Source organism: Engraulis encrasicolus, chromosome 21 (genome assembly GCF_034702125.1).
Source record: "Engraulis encrasicolus isolate BLACKSEA-1 chromosome 21, IST_EnEncr_1.0, whole genome shotgun sequence".
NCBI classification, from domain to species: domain Eukaryota; kingdom Metazoa; phylum Chordata; class Actinopteri; order Clupeiformes; family Engraulidae; genus Engraulis; species Engraulis encrasicolus.
The window spans coordinates 25,772,546-25,789,743 of record NC_085877.1 but is presented as its reverse complement, the minus strand read 5'-3'; the positions used below and the strand labels follow the sequence as shown (position 1 = coordinate 25,789,743).

The 17,198-nt window shown below is 40.5% G+C and overlaps 1 protein-coding gene and 1 long non-coding RNA gene across 6 annotated transcripts in view; both read right to left on the bottom strand.

The window, feature by feature from the left end:
• Window positions 1-634: 634 nt before the first annotated feature.
• The window catches only part of LOC134437319 (tenascin-N-like), a 49,252-nt gene continuing 32,688 nt past the window's right edge, over window positions 635-17,198 (bottom strand). Inside the window, exons 20-22 of the mRNA XM_063186810.1 lie at window positions 1,163-1,356; window positions 799-838; window positions 635-690 (exon numbers count right to left, since the gene is read on the bottom strand). Of these exons, the coding sequence (XP_063042880.1) occupies window positions 635-690; window positions 799-838; window positions 1,163-1,356 (290 nt within the window). The remainder of the gene's footprint in view (window positions 691-798; window positions 839-1,162; window positions 1,357-17,198) is intronic.
• LOC134437035 (uncharacterized) lies at window positions 9,309-13,932 on the bottom strand. 5 transcript variants are annotated; one of them, XR_010032318.1, is made up of 5 exons: window positions 12,664-13,932; window positions 11,322-11,411; window positions 11,119-11,216; window positions 10,819-10,912; window positions 9,309-10,372 (listed from the first exon to the last, which is right to left on the bottom strand). It is a non-coding gene; the product is annotated as an uncharacterized LOC134437035 (long non-coding RNA). The 5 variants fall into 5 exon arrangements; XR_010032317.1 differs by having other exon boundaries at window positions 9,309-10,190; window positions 10,295-10,372; window positions 10,819-11,411; XR_010032316.1 differs by having other exon boundaries at window positions 11,119-11,411.

Below are 17,198 nucleotides of genomic sequence, written 5' to 3'. Positions count from 1 at the left end.
AGAGAGAGAGAGAGAGAGAGAGAGAGAGAGAGAGAGAAAGAGAGAGAGAGAGAGAGAGAGAGAGAGAGAAAGAGAGAGAGAGAGAGAGAGAGGTGGGGAAGGATCGAGAAATGATGTTGGGCTGTAATTGAACCCAGCTCTGCAGATTTATGGTGTGGCCCCTTAGCCCACTGAGCCACGACGCCCCCCATATTGCCATAATTTAAATCCAAACCTTACAGGCATTGTAGCTTATGTGTAAAGGCAGAGACAAGTGATGAAGGTTGTTGTCAGCATTTTAGGCATTACATCTTGGCGTCACACATGTCTTCTGCTCCCACATTTCACTTGCCAAGTCTATGAAAACAGTTAAATTGTGTTATGAAGCCACATTGAACAAGCAACAAATACAATTTTACACAAAAGTGTAGATACAGTATGTATTTCAAAACAACAAGAACAAAAGGTGTTTTTTTTTTTTTTTTACACATGCCTTTTCAAGTTGATAAAAAAACAGAAATTACTGTTTAATCCCATGTATGATGTACCAATACTTCAGGACACAATGAATCATTGTGTATTTTCAGCAATATTTCTTAGTATGCTATGAACATAAATATTAAAAGAATAAGTAAAAAAACAAGTTAAGTGTTGCCTACTTTGAAAAGAAGTTTCCTATAGATGCAATTCCCCAGGATACTGTGTCTGCCGCTGCGTAGGATGAAAACACACAGAGTTTAAATGTCTTTAAAGAGTTAAATACACCGTGTGTAGAATCATACACAATGCAGTAGACATGAACAATGATTTAAAGATTACCCCTGTTGGATGAGGTTTCATGGGCCACACTATTTGGATACTATGAGGAAAATACAAGAAGTGATTTATGTTGTCTTTATACTTATACTGCACATGTTTATTTTTCATATACATGAAAAGAAATGTCACAAATATTGTGTAAATTTCATGAAACAGCATTTTGTGTAACACCAAGACTTGTACAGTATAATTTACACTGATAAAATATCAAAAAGGATAGGAAGGATAGGAAGTTGATTGGAATTGATTGTTGCTCTAATGTTATACATATTTTCGTTGTTTAAAAGGTTACAGAAATACACACCATCAGGAATGTACATGGAATTTATTGTCACAGCAATACAAAATTACTTATTTTACTCACCTTGCACTCGAGCCATGCTATGATGTTCTTAATTGCTTCGTAATTCCTTTGACACTTCAGAAAGCCTTGATCTTCATGGAACAAGCAGTGCACGACCAGCAGGTTGTCCCTCTTGGGATACCCACTGCCCTCCTGGGGCACGTGATCATGATCAAAGGTGTGGTGCATCACCACCAAGATGGCGGCTTTACTGTCTGGAATTAAAGAGCACTGCAGGTTATTTATTATTTTGAGACCATGCCAAGTACTTAAAATGGTCATCTGCAAGTTTTTTGTTGACATCTGTAATACCCCAATTCTGAGGTTTTGAGGGAGCTGTACATGAATTATCAGAACACCCAAAGTTAAATCTGTAGTCGTTACATGCACATAATTCCCAATTTTAGATGAAAAATATATAAGCATTCAACTTCCTATCCAGGGCAGAATATTTGCACACAGGGCGAAGCACTGATAAGGCCCCTCTACTCATACGCCCTGCCATGGTCATAATAGGGCCTCCACCACACCAATACAAGAGGGCCCTGGGGGGGCAATGCCCCGCACACCCCACCTATATCTCTGCCCTGTTCCTGTCCCTACCTCAACGTCCTCCAAAATGGCAGCAAAGTCATGGTTGTATACTGCAATTTGGCAGCTACCCACACAGGGCAGTCATGGGTGAGCGGTTAGGGCGTCAGACTTGCATCCCAGAGGTTGCCGGTTCGACTCCCGACCCGCCAGGTTGGTGGGGGGAGTAATCAACCAGTGCTCTCCCCCATCCTCCTCCATGACTGAGGTACCCTGAGCATGGTACCATCCCACCGCACGACTCCCCATGGGGCGCCGCTGAGGGCTGCCCCCTTGCACGGGTGAGGCATAAATGCAATTTCGTTGTGTGCAGTGTTCACTTGTGTGCTGTGGAGTGCTGTGTCACAATGACAATGGGAGTTGGAGTTTCCCAATGGGCTTTCACTTTCACCTTTCTTCGGGTTTCAGTAAGCGCACACCGTGTGAGCTGCGTACGGCGGACAATGAGACTCAACTTGAAAAGAATGGTCGTCGCACACTCGGAACTTCATGCAGTTACATTTAATAAGACCAACGTTTCGACGTATGCCTTCATCAGGGTCATCTTACACACAAACAGCTACCCACACCCCCAAATCTGTTTGGTGAAGATAATCAAGGGAGCGCTGAAATTTTGTAAACCAAGCAACAGGCTTATGCAGGAGCTAGAGAAGTTATATTTTTTCCATAACACGTTGTAATTATGTGCCACATTTGGAATCCCACAACAGTTCAAGATAATACGATTAAAAATAAGTTGCAGACTTCTCCTATCACTTATTTATACAATAATGATCCATACTGTATGCGCTAGGATTGACAAGATTCTGTCTCTAATAAGAGAATCACCATATAGCCTATAGCAATGGTTCCCAAACCAAGGGTAGCAGAAGTAAGGCAGGGGGTCAACAGAGAGTAGGGACTATTTGCATAAAACCTTATGGATTCATATAATGTTGTAACCATTCTATACATTGTTAGTAATACTCACTTGTATAATTAATAAATGTATTACATTACAAAAAAAATGTTTGCCATTTGTAATATGGAAGGGGTCATATATATATATATATTCTTTGACCCAATAAGGCGTCTCAGCAGAAACGGTCTAGTAACCACTGGTGAGTACTGAAATACATTACTTGTGTATTTATGTATTTACTTGTTCAAAAATCAACGTGTCTAACCTGGAATATGTTTGCAGGCCGTTTCAATGTTCGCCTTTACAGAGGACACTATGGGACAGAACACCAGCATGAAGTCACACTGCTCCTTAGATGAAGCTTCCATTAGTAACATTTTTTTCTTGATTGACGCTTTGATTTCCTCATGAATTCCCAAGGTGTTACCCGACACAACAGTGAAATATGTGACCTTTCCTGAGAAAATACATTCGGTAGAATATTAGACACTCTACCTTAGGAGGCTATGATTGTTTCACAGAACTTTGAGAGACTGCCTGTGCACCACCCTCTGCTCCATAACATTGGTGTAATTGTTACTAAATGTTAACAATTTAAGTTTCTTCTAATGTTGCACAATATCATGGCCTCTACTATAGGGTCAATGTTGATGCCCCGACAGAAAATATGGTAAGAGTATTATTGTTTTCATAGTAGCATAACTTACCTTCACGGGTTAGGACAATAGGGCAGCTTTTCCTCTCGTGCTCCAAAGAATTTTCAGGAAATGAAACTGAAAGCAATTGACCCGAGTGTGCAAAGCCACAAGGTGGCAGCATTTCTTTTACAGCTAGGTAAAGGGGCCTCTTTTGAAATTAAAAGTAGTTTCTAGATTCTTGACTCAAATCACTAATAAAGAGCTAGGAAGACAACAGTATAGATTTGGAAAAGTTTCTTTTTAATAGCTAGTCTCTCCTTCCAGGAAGAAAACTATGACATCAAACATGCTTCAGTATTTTGCTTATAATACCGGCCAAAATATTTAGAACACCACACTAGTCACTCCGAGTGAGAATATATGTTTTCAAACAATATTTGACACTTGCCTGTACACTGAAACATGGCCGAGACAATCCATCGTGTGTGTGTGTGTGTGTGTGTGTGTATATATATACATACATACATAATATGGCATGCCTTTCAGGAAAAAATAGAATATATGGATAGAAAAACCTGATATATATATAAAGAATCAAAAACCTGATATATAATGAAAAACCTTGATATGTATATAAACTTGATATATATGGAAAGGGATGTATGAATTGTAAGAAAATAAAAAAATCCCTGACTAAAAAATAATTCTTTTTCATTAAATCACCTGTTCCACAATTATTGGCACCCTTAACAATTCCCAGGAAATAAATATAATTGAAGCATTTCTGTCATTTCTACAGTAGTTTACAAAGTTTACCAGAGTATGTAGGAACATTTAATTAGTAATTCATCACTTCCTGTTTCCCTGGGGTATAAATATGACGTGACACCGAGGCCATTTCTCTTATCCACTCTTAAACATGGGAAAGACAAAGGAACACAGCATACAAGTGAGGCAGATGTGCGTCGACCTTCACAGGTCAGGCAGAGGCTACAAGAAGATTGCCACTCAACTGCAGCTGCCCATATCCACTGTGAGAGGAATAATTAAGAAGTTCAAAACAACTGGAACAGTGGTAAACAAGCCTGGACGAGGACCCAAGTTTATTTTGCCACCACGCACAGTGAGGAGGATGGTAAGAGAAATCAAAAGATCTCCAAAGCTCACTGTTACAGAATTACAACAAATGGTAGCATCCTGGGGTCACAAAGTCTCCAAATCAACCTTCAGGCGCGTCTACACGCCAACAAGCTGTTTGGGAGGCATGCACGGAGAAAACCTTTCCTCACTCACAATCATAAACGCAAGCGTCTGGAGTTCGCCAAGCGGTATTGGGGCTTCAACTGGGACCGTGTGCTTTGGTCAGATGAGACCAAGATTTTTGGCAACAAACACTCTAAGTGGGTCTGGCGTACCACGAAAGATGCGCATGCTGAAAAGCACCTCATACCCACTGTGAAGTATGGGGGTGGGTCAGTGATGCTGTGGGGCTGTTTCGCTTCCAAAGGCCCTGGGAACCTTGTTAGGGTGCATGGCATCATGAATGCTTTGAAATACCAGGACATTTTAAATCAAAATCTGTTGCCCTCTGCCCGAAAGCTGAAGCTGGGTCGTCACTGGGTCTTTCAGCAAGACAATGACCCTAAACATATGGCCAAATCTACACAGAAATGGTTCACCAGACACAAAATCAAGCTCCTCCCATGGCCATCTCAGTCCCCTGACCTCAACCCCATTGAGAACCTGTGGGGTGAGCTGAAGAGGAGAGTACAGAGGAGAGGACCCAGGTCTCTGGATGATTTAGAGAGATTCTGCAAAGAGGAATGGCTGAAGATCCCTCTTTCTGTCTTTTCCTATCTTGTGAAACATTATAGGAGAAGATTAGGTGCTGTTTTGTTGGCAAAAGGGGGTTGTACAAAATATTAACACCAGGGGTGCTAATAATTGTGACACACATTATTTGATGTCAAATAATTATTTCTTTATGTGGGATTTTTTCCCCACTGAATAAATGCACTTGTATTGAAGGTTGGATTTTTCTCTTTTTTTCCATTAAGGTCCCATATTATTTAGAAAAAAAATAAAATAATTGGAAGCTAAAAAACACATCTCAACCAGGAGTGCCAATAATTATGGAGGGCACTGTATATTTGAATGTAAAAGTGTTTGTTTATTAACGAATAACCAGCCTCAAAATTCTGAATTATTGAATATATGCTGTTGGATCAAAAAATGCCACTCTTGATAAAATATCATCAATAATTGAAATTGCCATGCTAAGCACCAAAGGTGCAACAGTGATCATTACTAATGCTTTATGATTACCATGCATCACCCACAAGATGGCGCTCTAAGGCCACAAATGGTGCATTAGTGACGCTTTGCAATATACGGGGACATAATTTACAAGATACACTTTCTTGTTTATTGAACTCACATACAGACCTTGACATATCTGTACTATTTTTTAAATGCTAGTTATGCCAAGTAGCGCATTGTTTATATAGCTTTCTCCATAATTACAAGAACTTAACATTATTGTTTGTTGAATGACTGGAAATGATGGTTACACAGGAGTTTGTGTGGTTTAAAGTAGGCCTACCTTTTATTGTGTAAGTGAATTGAATTGTTATTTTTGGTCATGCCAAACAAGCCATTGAGTAGCGAAGGGAAATTGAGTTTCCTTGCTGAGACTCGAACCTTGAACTTCTGGCATGCAAAACTGGGGCTCTAACCGCTACACCAAATAGCCAGACTCATTAGCTTGAAAGTCAGGACGCACCCAGATACCTAGTTTCTGTTGTATTTTGTGTATTTGAAAGTGCAAAATACAGTATTTTGATTATTGATACATTTACTGGTATGTATTTTATAACGTATTTGTAACATCTTAGAGCTGGGTATTTTGCATTGTATTTTGAAATACATTTAGTTGTGTCTTTGCCCATCCCTGGGTGGCGGTGGTGTAAAATTCAAAGAAACTCAAAGTAATGACAAAATAAGAACACTAGATGGTGCTTTATATTTATAAGCATGTGTCTATTCCCCGCACTACAAGGTGGGTGGTTTAATTGCAAGTGGTGATTTATAGCCCCCTTAGGTCACCTGTTGCCCTGCTTCCTAGCAGTGCTTTAGGATTTGGGTAGGTAATTATTTGACTTTTGTTTTTTTTTAACTTCCATTTTGAGTTAGTACAATGCCATTCTCTGTTTGCTGTAGACCTTAGGTGGTAATATTTACATACATTTAGGTACATAACAAATAAGAAGTGTGAAAGTCTTGCATAACACTAATTATTATACATGCAACTACTGAAAATCACAATGGGGGCCTGCATGGTTTATACAACATTTACTTATAATTTTGAATGCTGAATACATTTGTAGTTAAATGTATTAGCAATATATATATTTGTTAATGCTATTGTACTCAGTTACACTGTTATTGTTGTATTTTATTATTTTGAAAACACAAAAGTTGTGTGTTCATCCACTTCCTGAATTGCAGTGAGTTTCAATTCCATTTTGAATTCCATTTCCTGTCATTCAAATTCAGTTCAATTCAACATCCTGTAGGGGTGGAGTCAATTCAATTCAAATTCAATTCCACTTCCTGAATTGAATTTAATTCAGAAATTCTGAATTTCGTACAAGCCTGCTGGAGCAGTCTGGGAATAGGTGCCTTAATGCTCGAGGGCATTTCAGCCGTGGTGAGAGGAGAAGATTGGGAAGAGTGGGGTTTGAGCCTGCAACCATGTGATCTGCAGTCCCAACCCCTACCCATTGGCTGGAATCTACTAGGGGGCTTGTCATGGGTAACTTTGGGAAACCCTGACCTAGGGGGACACAATCCTCTTACTGGTGTAAGGAATGGCCTGAATGACTGAATTACGCTTTTCTAGCCTGTGCTTTGTTTCCATAGAGTGATGGAGTGGGTGGTGATTGCGGCCTCAATAGAAAGGGCTGCGCTTCTCTCTGCTGGCTATCTCTCTCTCTCTGCGCTTCTCCACGCTGTTCTCCCGACCTGACCGTGCCCCCAGGTGCCCCCAATGAATTTCAGCAGCCTCCCCAATCAATTGCAATGTTACAGTTGCTGGGTTAAATACTGTAGATTGATATGATAAATGCTGTACAAAAGTGCATGACACTGTACAATAAAGTTTACAGTATACACAGTCACACAATTTTGTTATATATTATTCATATTTATTTACGTAGGCCTATAATAATTCTAAATACATACGTAGCAGTCCACAATATTTTCATTTCCAACTTGCTACCTGCAGTTCACTTGAAGAATGTGATTCAGTGAATACATAGAGTAAGTTTCTAACTCCACATTTTACAGTATGATAGTGCCAATGCACAGACAGTAGAGTACGGTTGCGAGACAATTCGTCTAATGAATTGTTGAGAGGGGACCATTCGAACAAAACGTGGGACCATTCGTAGAAGGCATGGGGCGTTTCGTGCTGTACCTGAGGATTTTTCGTAGAAGACCTAAGGACGTTACGTTCAACCCATGCAGACCTTTCGTGTAACTGGGCAGACGTTTAGTTTAGTCTGCCTATTTTATTAGCCTATTTTTATTTATTTTTTTATCAAACTTGTGCGCCTACCACCACAATGCAATGAAAACAAAAATCGAACCATGTAGAAAGTGCGTGCGTCTCTATTTTTTTTAATTAATTTGTCATTTTAGTTCAGGCTGCCTTTTTATCATTAGGCCTATTTTATAGCCTATTTTATATACAGTGGTGCTCATATGTTTACATACCCCAGCAGAATATACGCTTTCTCTGCGATTTCTCAAAAAATATGAAGAATTACACAAAACCTTTTTTTTCACTCATTGCTAGTGACTGGCTTAAGACATTTATTAGCAATCTTCTGTGTTTACTCTTTCAAAAGCATGATCACAACCCAAACTACCCAAATGACCCTGTTCAAAAGTTTACATACCCTAGTTTCTGATGCTGAATACACAGCACGAAAAGGGGGATTTGTGACAATGAACTCGTCCCAAATCGCCCACGGACTTGCCTAACTTTCGTCTGATTTTGAGCGCTTAGAGAATGCGAAATTAACAGTTTTGGTGACACGTAAATCGCCCGGAAGCGAATCAAAGCCGTGGAGAGGTCTCACAGCAGGGTGTTAATGGCCCAACGATTAACATGAAAGGCAATGACAGCCAGCCCGGAACGCGGACTAGCCTTGCTCTTATTGGACGAAAAAGACACGTGACTCAAAGTAAAAGAGCTGCGCTGTTGGTTAGCAGGGTCGGCAGCTACGACCTTCTATTGGTCACGTTGGATTAATTTATGCATACCGTAGGCCTATACAGTAGGTCCGTATAATTATGCAAAAATTATTATTACTAATATACCTAGGTTGATTTTACTTTGTATATTCACATCATTATATTCACATCATTATAGACTGCACTGTGATGGGGCTTCAGCATGCATGATGTGAATTTATTGATAAAATGAAAATGAATGAAATGAAAATGAATTTTTTAAATGCTTTTAATATCACACCAAACAATGTACACACACTTAGACAGGAACCGTGCATTTCATAAATATACATAATTTAAAACTACACACATACCCTGCAAACAATATACTCTAGGCTATATGCAGTGATGTACAGTAGCCTACTCAGGTCACAAATGTACAACTCAGAAACAAACACGCATCTCTCTCCCAAGCGGCGTTTCCGATTGTCTCCCACGTCCTAACACTGGCCGTCAGAGCATTGAAGAAATCTTAATACTCAACAGCACTCAAATTTTGCCAAGTCGAACAGGTGAGGTCAGGCATAAACGCGTTGTCCTGACCGTCTGTTAAGACAATGCGATGCGACACAGAAAAGACGGGCGGCTCTCCGTGCACAGTGACTAAAAGTTAGCATCAACTTTGAAAAAGGGTCAAGTCACCATCAGAAGAAAACGGCCGTCTTGTAAAACATGTGTTTGAGTGAAACGGTAGACGGTAGGGACTTTGCGAGGCTATTTATTTAATGCCTACATATAACGTGACCCAAAATGTCTCTAAGCTGCACGTTGCAATATAGCCAAGTATTCGAGAAAACCTGATGCAGCCAGAGTCCAACAACTTCAATGCACCAGAAGTGAATTCGCCTTCTAGTTGGGTGTGTGCGTCACGTGTATTTAATAGAATATATGCGCATGTACAATTACAATACAGCTACCTTATTACCTGGAATATTTTTGAGGGCTGATATTACAAAAAGCTAGTAGGTAATTTTACTTTTCTTTTCTCTACCTACCATTCAACCATGAGTGGTTGGCTCTGTCCACACACCAGTTTGAACTAAATAACTAAGAATTTATTTTTTATTTTTTATTTTTTTTGGGGGGGGGATGAAAGGGGAAAATAAGATGTAAAAAAAAAAAAACCAATTTGGCAAAAAATAAATCAGAAAAAAACTGAATGAGGAAAAATAAAACGGATTTCATAGGCCCCTACGACAGGTTAGGTTTGGGAAGGGCACAATTCATAAAACTCAGAAACATACAATGCTTTTTCAAAAAAAGGGTTCTATGTTCCCCGCTGCATCCAAGTAGACTGCTGCCACATTGCTAAGAGCAGGTTGTTATTACACCTCTGACAGGTTAGGTTTAAGGATAGTTTTAGTCAGGGCACATACAAAAATGGATTTGAGTAAAAGTTGTCAATTCATAGTAAATACGTGGTAAATATGAAAGTAAGAGGAAAAATAGTACAGGTACAGCATTTTAGTGCAGACTATACAGGTATGTACAATATTATAAAGTAAACATTGCTGTTGATTATGTTCTTCAGCCGCCAATCATGCCAGCAGGGTCTACTGAAGGTCTCTGGTCACTGCTTCCTCGTCATACTGCAACAGGCACTCAGTCTCACTTCTGGGAGCTGTAGAAATAACAAATAAATAAATACTTCGTCATGCACCTCATATTGACATAGCAAATATATCAATAAGCAAGACATATTGAGCCCAACAGGGATAATCTTACACTATATCAGTTTTCTGTGGTCTCTTGTAAGATTGCCCATCACCATCCTGCAGGACACTACCGTCTCCCTGCCAGGATCTGTAGGATGTAAGAAAATAAATCAAAACATAGCAATGCACAGCATTGACAACTTATCTATAAAGTAGCACAAGTCATATTGACAATGTAGGACAGGGGTGGGGAACCTATGTCTCTAGGGCCGTTTGCGACCCTTGAGGCTGTTTTATCCGCCCCTCGATATAATTTTAATGCAATTCCATCTTCACATGAAATATGACATATTTTGTAAAGGAATCTTAGAAAATACATTAGCAATACAATTAAGTTATATTCAGGGAACCTGAAGTTGGCGTTTGTTTAAATGTGGCTGCCTTCAATATAGGCCTAAAGTGAAAGGGAAAATCCTGGTTTGTGTTCATAGTACGGCCCTTGGAGGACTTTTATGGCCCCTCGGATGAATTTGAAGTGGCCATTCGAATGAGAAAGGTTCCCCAACCCTGACGTAGGCTATAGGTTAAGCTTACCCTCTTTCACTCTACTGTGCCCATTTCGGGTTGACCTCCACACGCGTCTGTAGCACAGCACACAGGATTGCAGGACACAGCATCCTGCAGGACACTGCAAAAAACAAGGGGAACGAATAAATGACCTGTCCAGTTCTATAAAAAAGAAAAGAAATTTGATGCAGTGCCAGAGCTGTGGTAAAAGTAACCTTGGTTGTATCATCTAGGACTAGGGTGTGTGTGAGTGTGTGGTAAATCCAGTGTTCACATTATTCAGATATGAGAATTAATTCATTAATTTTAACTGATATCACCACATACCGATATCAGTGCCATTTCACCCTGCCAAGACACTGGACCTTCTATGATCAGGGCGTCCTCGTCATACTGCAGCAGGCACCCTGTTGTTTCTACAGCTCCTAGAAGAGAGACAAATAAATTAAATACTTCGCCATGCATCTCATATTGACATAGCTAATGTATCAATGAGCAAGTCATATTGGTCACAAAGAAGTTAATCTTACATTCTTTCAGTCTTCTATGGCAAGACTGCTCCTCATAAGAGCTGTTAGGCCTTCAAGTGACTCGTCTTCGCCATATTATGAGACAGCAGCCTGTGAAAACATGGTAAACAGAATAACCCATTAACATTGGGTCCTAATATAATACATGGACATAAACTAGCCTACATTATTTATACAATGTCAGTAGACCTCCACGTGAAACAATAAGAAAAAGTGACCATGCATAATTTCAATTTCTTGAAGAGGCCAGCTACACTTATTTGTGCAACAAGTGCTGTTTTGAGGACCCATACGTTTTAAGGACATGCTGCCTGCCTACTGTTGCAAATGCCAGGGTATTTCACATTGATTTCGGGGTGGCGTGCTCTATTGCAACACTTATTTGTGCAACAAGTGGTGTTTTGAGGACCCATACTTTTTAAGGACAGGTTGCCTACTGTTGCAAATGCCAGGGTATTTCACATTGATTTCCAAACTATTTCTTTCCTAACTACAGGGACGTTAGTCGAGTAATGACGCTACGACCAAGCTACTAGGGAATGTAATTAAACTAGTCGCTTCGCTACTGCCCAGCACTGAAAACCAACATACCCAGACGGCACACCAATCTTGCCAACGTCGCCTAGATGCATTTTTGCCGCTGTAAAATACATTGGCAAGACGTCCAAGCGTTAGTTCATCAGCGAAATGCCGGGCAGACGTGAAAAATGAGCAGTGCCCAGTTGATGAGCTAACGCAATAGCATGCTAACGGTAGCCTTTGTCAATCTTAAGCGCTGGGAGATGGTCACTCCCATGTAAGATCACTCCCAGACGTGTAGTCCCAGGTGATTCTATCAATCCCAGGCGTTCTATCCCACCCGATTACATTTCTCGTATTATCATACACTACCACATACAAGCAATTCAGGGTTAGGTTTAGGGTTAAGGTAAGGGTTAGGTTTAGGGTACGTAACAAAAAAACTAACATCAAAAAGATAACTAGCTCGGTGGGCTCGATAGTCTGGCTAGTGGGAGCGAACCGACTGGGGATCGAACCGCGCTGGGAGCGACAAACTGGGAATCATCTTTAGGCAGGGGAAAGGCAATTGAGAACGAGCAATGTCAAACAACTTTCCATCAACAAGTATACTTAACATATTCACCGTTTCACTACTGCATTTTGTCATTACGATGCTCGCAAGTTGTCAGAATTTACTAGCGTACAGCAGCAACAAGAGTAGTCACATTCATTGAGGGGACTTGTGCTACAACTTAGCAATGGCGGATCTGTGTTCAGAGGAGCTATTCAATCGCTCTTGAGTACTGAAACTTTAAACCACAGTTGAGTAAAATTTACTTACATGTATGTGAAGCCCATTTTCCGTTGGTATGTGAGGAACTTTCCCCCATATCGCCAAGAAACTTGTAACAGTGAAACCACACAGACAGCGCGTGGTGTTGTTCAGATAGGTCGGTGTTGTTGACCGCGGTAGATGGCTTCTTTGTGGCTTGTGTGTGGAATTCGCATTGTGCGAATTAGTTGTACTGCCACCTAAAGGCTTGGTGTAGAACTAATTTAACCAGAGACAGTCTGTTTTGAACTTCCTTGAACAATCCTTGCTAGTTCAGAATAATTTAAAAACCAGAGTGGCCAAGCACATTGATGTTTTTCCTCAAAAGCAGGGGTGAGGAACCTTTTTAATTCAAAGGGTCACTTCAAAATGTAGGCTATGTCCAAGAAAGATCATTCAGATGTTTCTATTCTGATTTCTATTCGGTTCATTTAAATGTTAGCACCGAATTGTTTGATCAACTTCATTTCTGAGCTTATAGTATCATAATAAAATGTACTGACAGCAGAGCTGTGGCTAGAAGAAAGGTTTAATGCAGGGGTGGGGAACCTTTTTCATTCGAAGGGCCACTTCAAATTCCTACCATGGTCATAAAATCCTCCGGGGGCCGTACTATGAACACAAATCAGGATTTCCCCATGAAATTTAGGCATATATAGACACCATTAGGCCTATATAGACATATAGACACCTTTAAAGGTAGACACATTTAAAACAGTCCCCACCTTTTCTAGGTCCCCTGAATATAGGCCTAACTTAATTGCATTGGAAATGTAAATTCTAAGATTCCTTTAGGCCTGCAAAATATGTCATAGGCCTATTTCATGTGAAGTTGCAAAACATTATAATGATATCAGGGGCCGGATAAAACGGCCTCAAGGGCCCTCGAGACATAGGTTCACTACCCCTGGTTTAATGGTTAGTGATTCTGAAAAACACCACTGGGCAGCGTGAACAAACATACACACAGACACACACACACACATTTTAGTAAAAGGCCAAAAAATGCCCTAGGGCCCCCAACAATCCCGTTGCCTAGGGACCCCAAAATCCTAGAAACAGGCCTGCCGACCCCCCACTCCCTCCCACCCACCTGACCTCACCCCACCCCACCCCACTTGAAATTGACTGTAGCAGCTCCCGACCTGATCACTGGCATTTACATATTAAAGGCTCTCCTAAGAAGGGGATGGGAGGGGGGCATGGGGGAGCCGCAAATGCTGTGGCTTGAGGTATGAGGCAGTTTAAGGTGCAAAACTCATCCACATATTCCTCTTTTCATGCAGTGATATGGCCCTGTTTATCAAGGACCGCTCTAAATTGTTTAAGGTAGTTGTGGATAAGGTTCTTAATTTTCTCAGATGACAAAACAGCACATTCTTCCTGGCAGAATGGCTGTTTCCTATAATATCTTTGAGTGTCTTGCTGGAACCTCACATTTGAGGTTTCCCCTGAGTGGCTCAATGATGTTGAGATCAGGAGAGTGAGATGGTTGCTCAAAAACATTTTATTCTTTCTGAAGCTAATGACGGGTTGATTTGGCTTTCTGTGTCGAAATATTGTCATGTTGGCACTGTTGGAATTTCAATTCAGAAATGCAATATGAGGGGGTTTGGTTGGAATCAAGCCATTGGGCAAGGGAATCATTAAATTGCAATGATCATTGCAAGGGAAATTGTTCAGGAGGCATAGGACAACCAAAAAATAACTTCCGGTGAAATATAGAACAACATGAAAAAAATGTTTTAAACTGTACAGCAAAGAGGCACTTGAGGAAAGATGGGCTGTTGGGGGTTGCCAGGAGAAAGCCATTACTACAAAAATGCAAACAAGTTATTTTGCATATGATACACCAAATAGCATAGTGAGAAGCATCAGAATGCCTGTGACAAAGTCATTTGGAAAAATGAGATCAATATGGAACTTTTTTTCAGCCACTATTAACAGTACCATTTGGAGAACAGTCAACGGAGCCTATGATGAAAGTTACACCATCTGTTCTGTGAAACATGGTTATGGACCACTGATGTCATGGGGACATTTGAGTTACAAATGCACAATACTTTTGGTCCATACTCGCAGAATGATGAATACATTGCCCTGTGAAAAATACTGGAGGAAACTTGACACACATCAGCCTTGAAACTGCACATGGTCCATTGTTTGGACATGCCAACATGACAATATTTCAACACAGAAAGCCAAATCAATCCGTCATTAGCTTCAGAAAAAATAAAATGAAGTTTTTGAGGGACCATCTCATTCTCCTGATCTCAACATCATTGAGCCATTCAGGGTAAACCTCAAATGTGAGGTTCCAGCAAGACACCCAAAAATATTATCGGAAACAACCATTCTGCCAGGAAGAATGTGCTGTTTTGTCATCTGAGAACATTAAGAGCCTTATCCACAACTACCACAAACAATTTAGAGCGGTCCCTGATGTTAAACAGGGCCATATTCAGCATCAGAAACTAGGGTATGTAAACTTTTGAACAGGGTCATTTTGGTAGTTTGGGTTGTGATCATGCTTTTGAAAGAGTAAACACGGAAGATTGCTAATAAATATCTTGAGCCAGTCACTAGCAATGAGTGAAAAAAAAAGGTTTTGTGAAATCTTTCATATTTTGTGAGAAATTGCCAAGAAAGCGTATATTCTGCTGGGGTATGTAAACATATGAGCACCACTGTATACTATATTGTAACGGACTGCCTCTGCCTCCTCCGGAATGAGATAGCAGCGTTACCCCCTGTGAACTACACGTGCAGCCTATAAAATGGAGTTAATTTCAAATGGCGGGTGAGACTGTCAGGAAGCAACAAGCCGAGAGAGCAAGAGAGAGGGAACCATGAAGTGTGCGCCGAGAAGATCACCATTCGCAAGAATCGCTAAAGCCAGACATTGATGTGAGCTGTTCCAAATTGAGAGGGTTTTGCAAAAGTGCACTACTAAACATAAGAAAAGATATTCGTTGTGTTGATATGAGTTATTACCTTCGCCAGAAGGTTATGTTTTGCCCGCCGTGTATTTATTTATTTATTTATTTATTTGTGAATATGTCTGTTTGTTTGTTTGTACGTCGTCTAACTCAGTCAAAACTGACCCGATTTTTATGAAATTTTGTGGGATGATTGGTCATGACCCAAGGAAGAATCGATTAGTTTTTGGGAGTGATTGGGTCAAAGGTCAAAGGTCAAGGTCAAAATGTTTGTTTGTACTTCGTATAACTCAGACAGAACTGAGCCGATTTTTATGAAATTTAGTGGGATGATTGGTCATGACCAAAGGAACAATTGATCAGTTTTTGGGAGTGATTGGGTCAAAGGTCAAAGGTCAAGGTCACGAAAAGGTCAAAAACGTAAATTGAGCCGATTTTTATGAAATTTAGTGGGATGATTGGTCATGACCCAAGGAACAATCGATTACTTTTTGGGAGTGATTGGGTCAAAGGTCAAAGGTCAAGGTCACGAAAAGGTCAAAAACGTAAATTGAGCCGATTTTTATGAAATTTAGTTGGATGACTGGTCATGACCCAAGGAACAATCCCTTACTTTTACCAGAGAGACTTTATGGGTAATACGAGAGAGGAATCTCGCTACTTTTTCCGGGTGGTACTGTCCACTAAGTGGCGCCATCCAGACAGCGCAGAGGAGCGCCAAGGAGCGCAGAGGCTGTTGAAATGAATGGGGTCGCATGGAGCTCAACCACGATGCTGCCATTGCTTTGGGAGAGAATTGGTATCATCGTTTCATTTTATTTTTCCAAAAGGCAGAATAGATTATCCTTTCAAAGAGCAGTTAGTTTGAATGTTTAAACTTGCTGGATCTTTGTAAAATACGTCTTTATTGTCAATATGACGTCACGAGTGGCTTCACACACTGCGTTTAGATTGGTCGGCCGGCTGCATTGCTGTGATCACGACGACCGTAAAGCAATTTTGTTAGCAAGATGCTAGCGGAGCCTGACTCATAAATGCCAACGCTGTAGGAAATCAGAAGGACATACTTCCCAGGTTATTGTACATTTCATTGAAATCCACATTGGTTTCTCAGAACTTACAGTAATATTGTCAAGTTTCAGCAGACAGCAAGCACAATTGTCAGTTATTAGCGCCAGCCTTATGAGCTCTGCTGTCTCGACAGCGCTCCCTAGGTGAACTGCAGGCACGGGTTTGAGGGCAAGATTCAACACTGTATGTAAACCCACTGTGCTTTTTGGGAGTGATTGGGTCAAAGGTCAAAGGTCCAGGTCAAGGTCACGAAAAGGTCAAAAACGTAAATTGAGCTGATTTTTATGAAATTTAGTGGGATGATTGGTCATGACCCAAGGAACAATCGATTACTTTTTGGGAGTGATTGGGTCAAAGGTCAAGGTCAAGGTCACGAAAAGGTCAAAAACGTAAATTGAGGCGATTTTTATGACATTTAGTGGGATGATTAGTCATGACCCAAGGAACAATCGATTACTTTTTGGGAGTGATTGGGTCAAAGGTCAAGATCAAGGTCACAAAAAGGTCAAAAATGTTTTTCTTTGCCAAGCACTA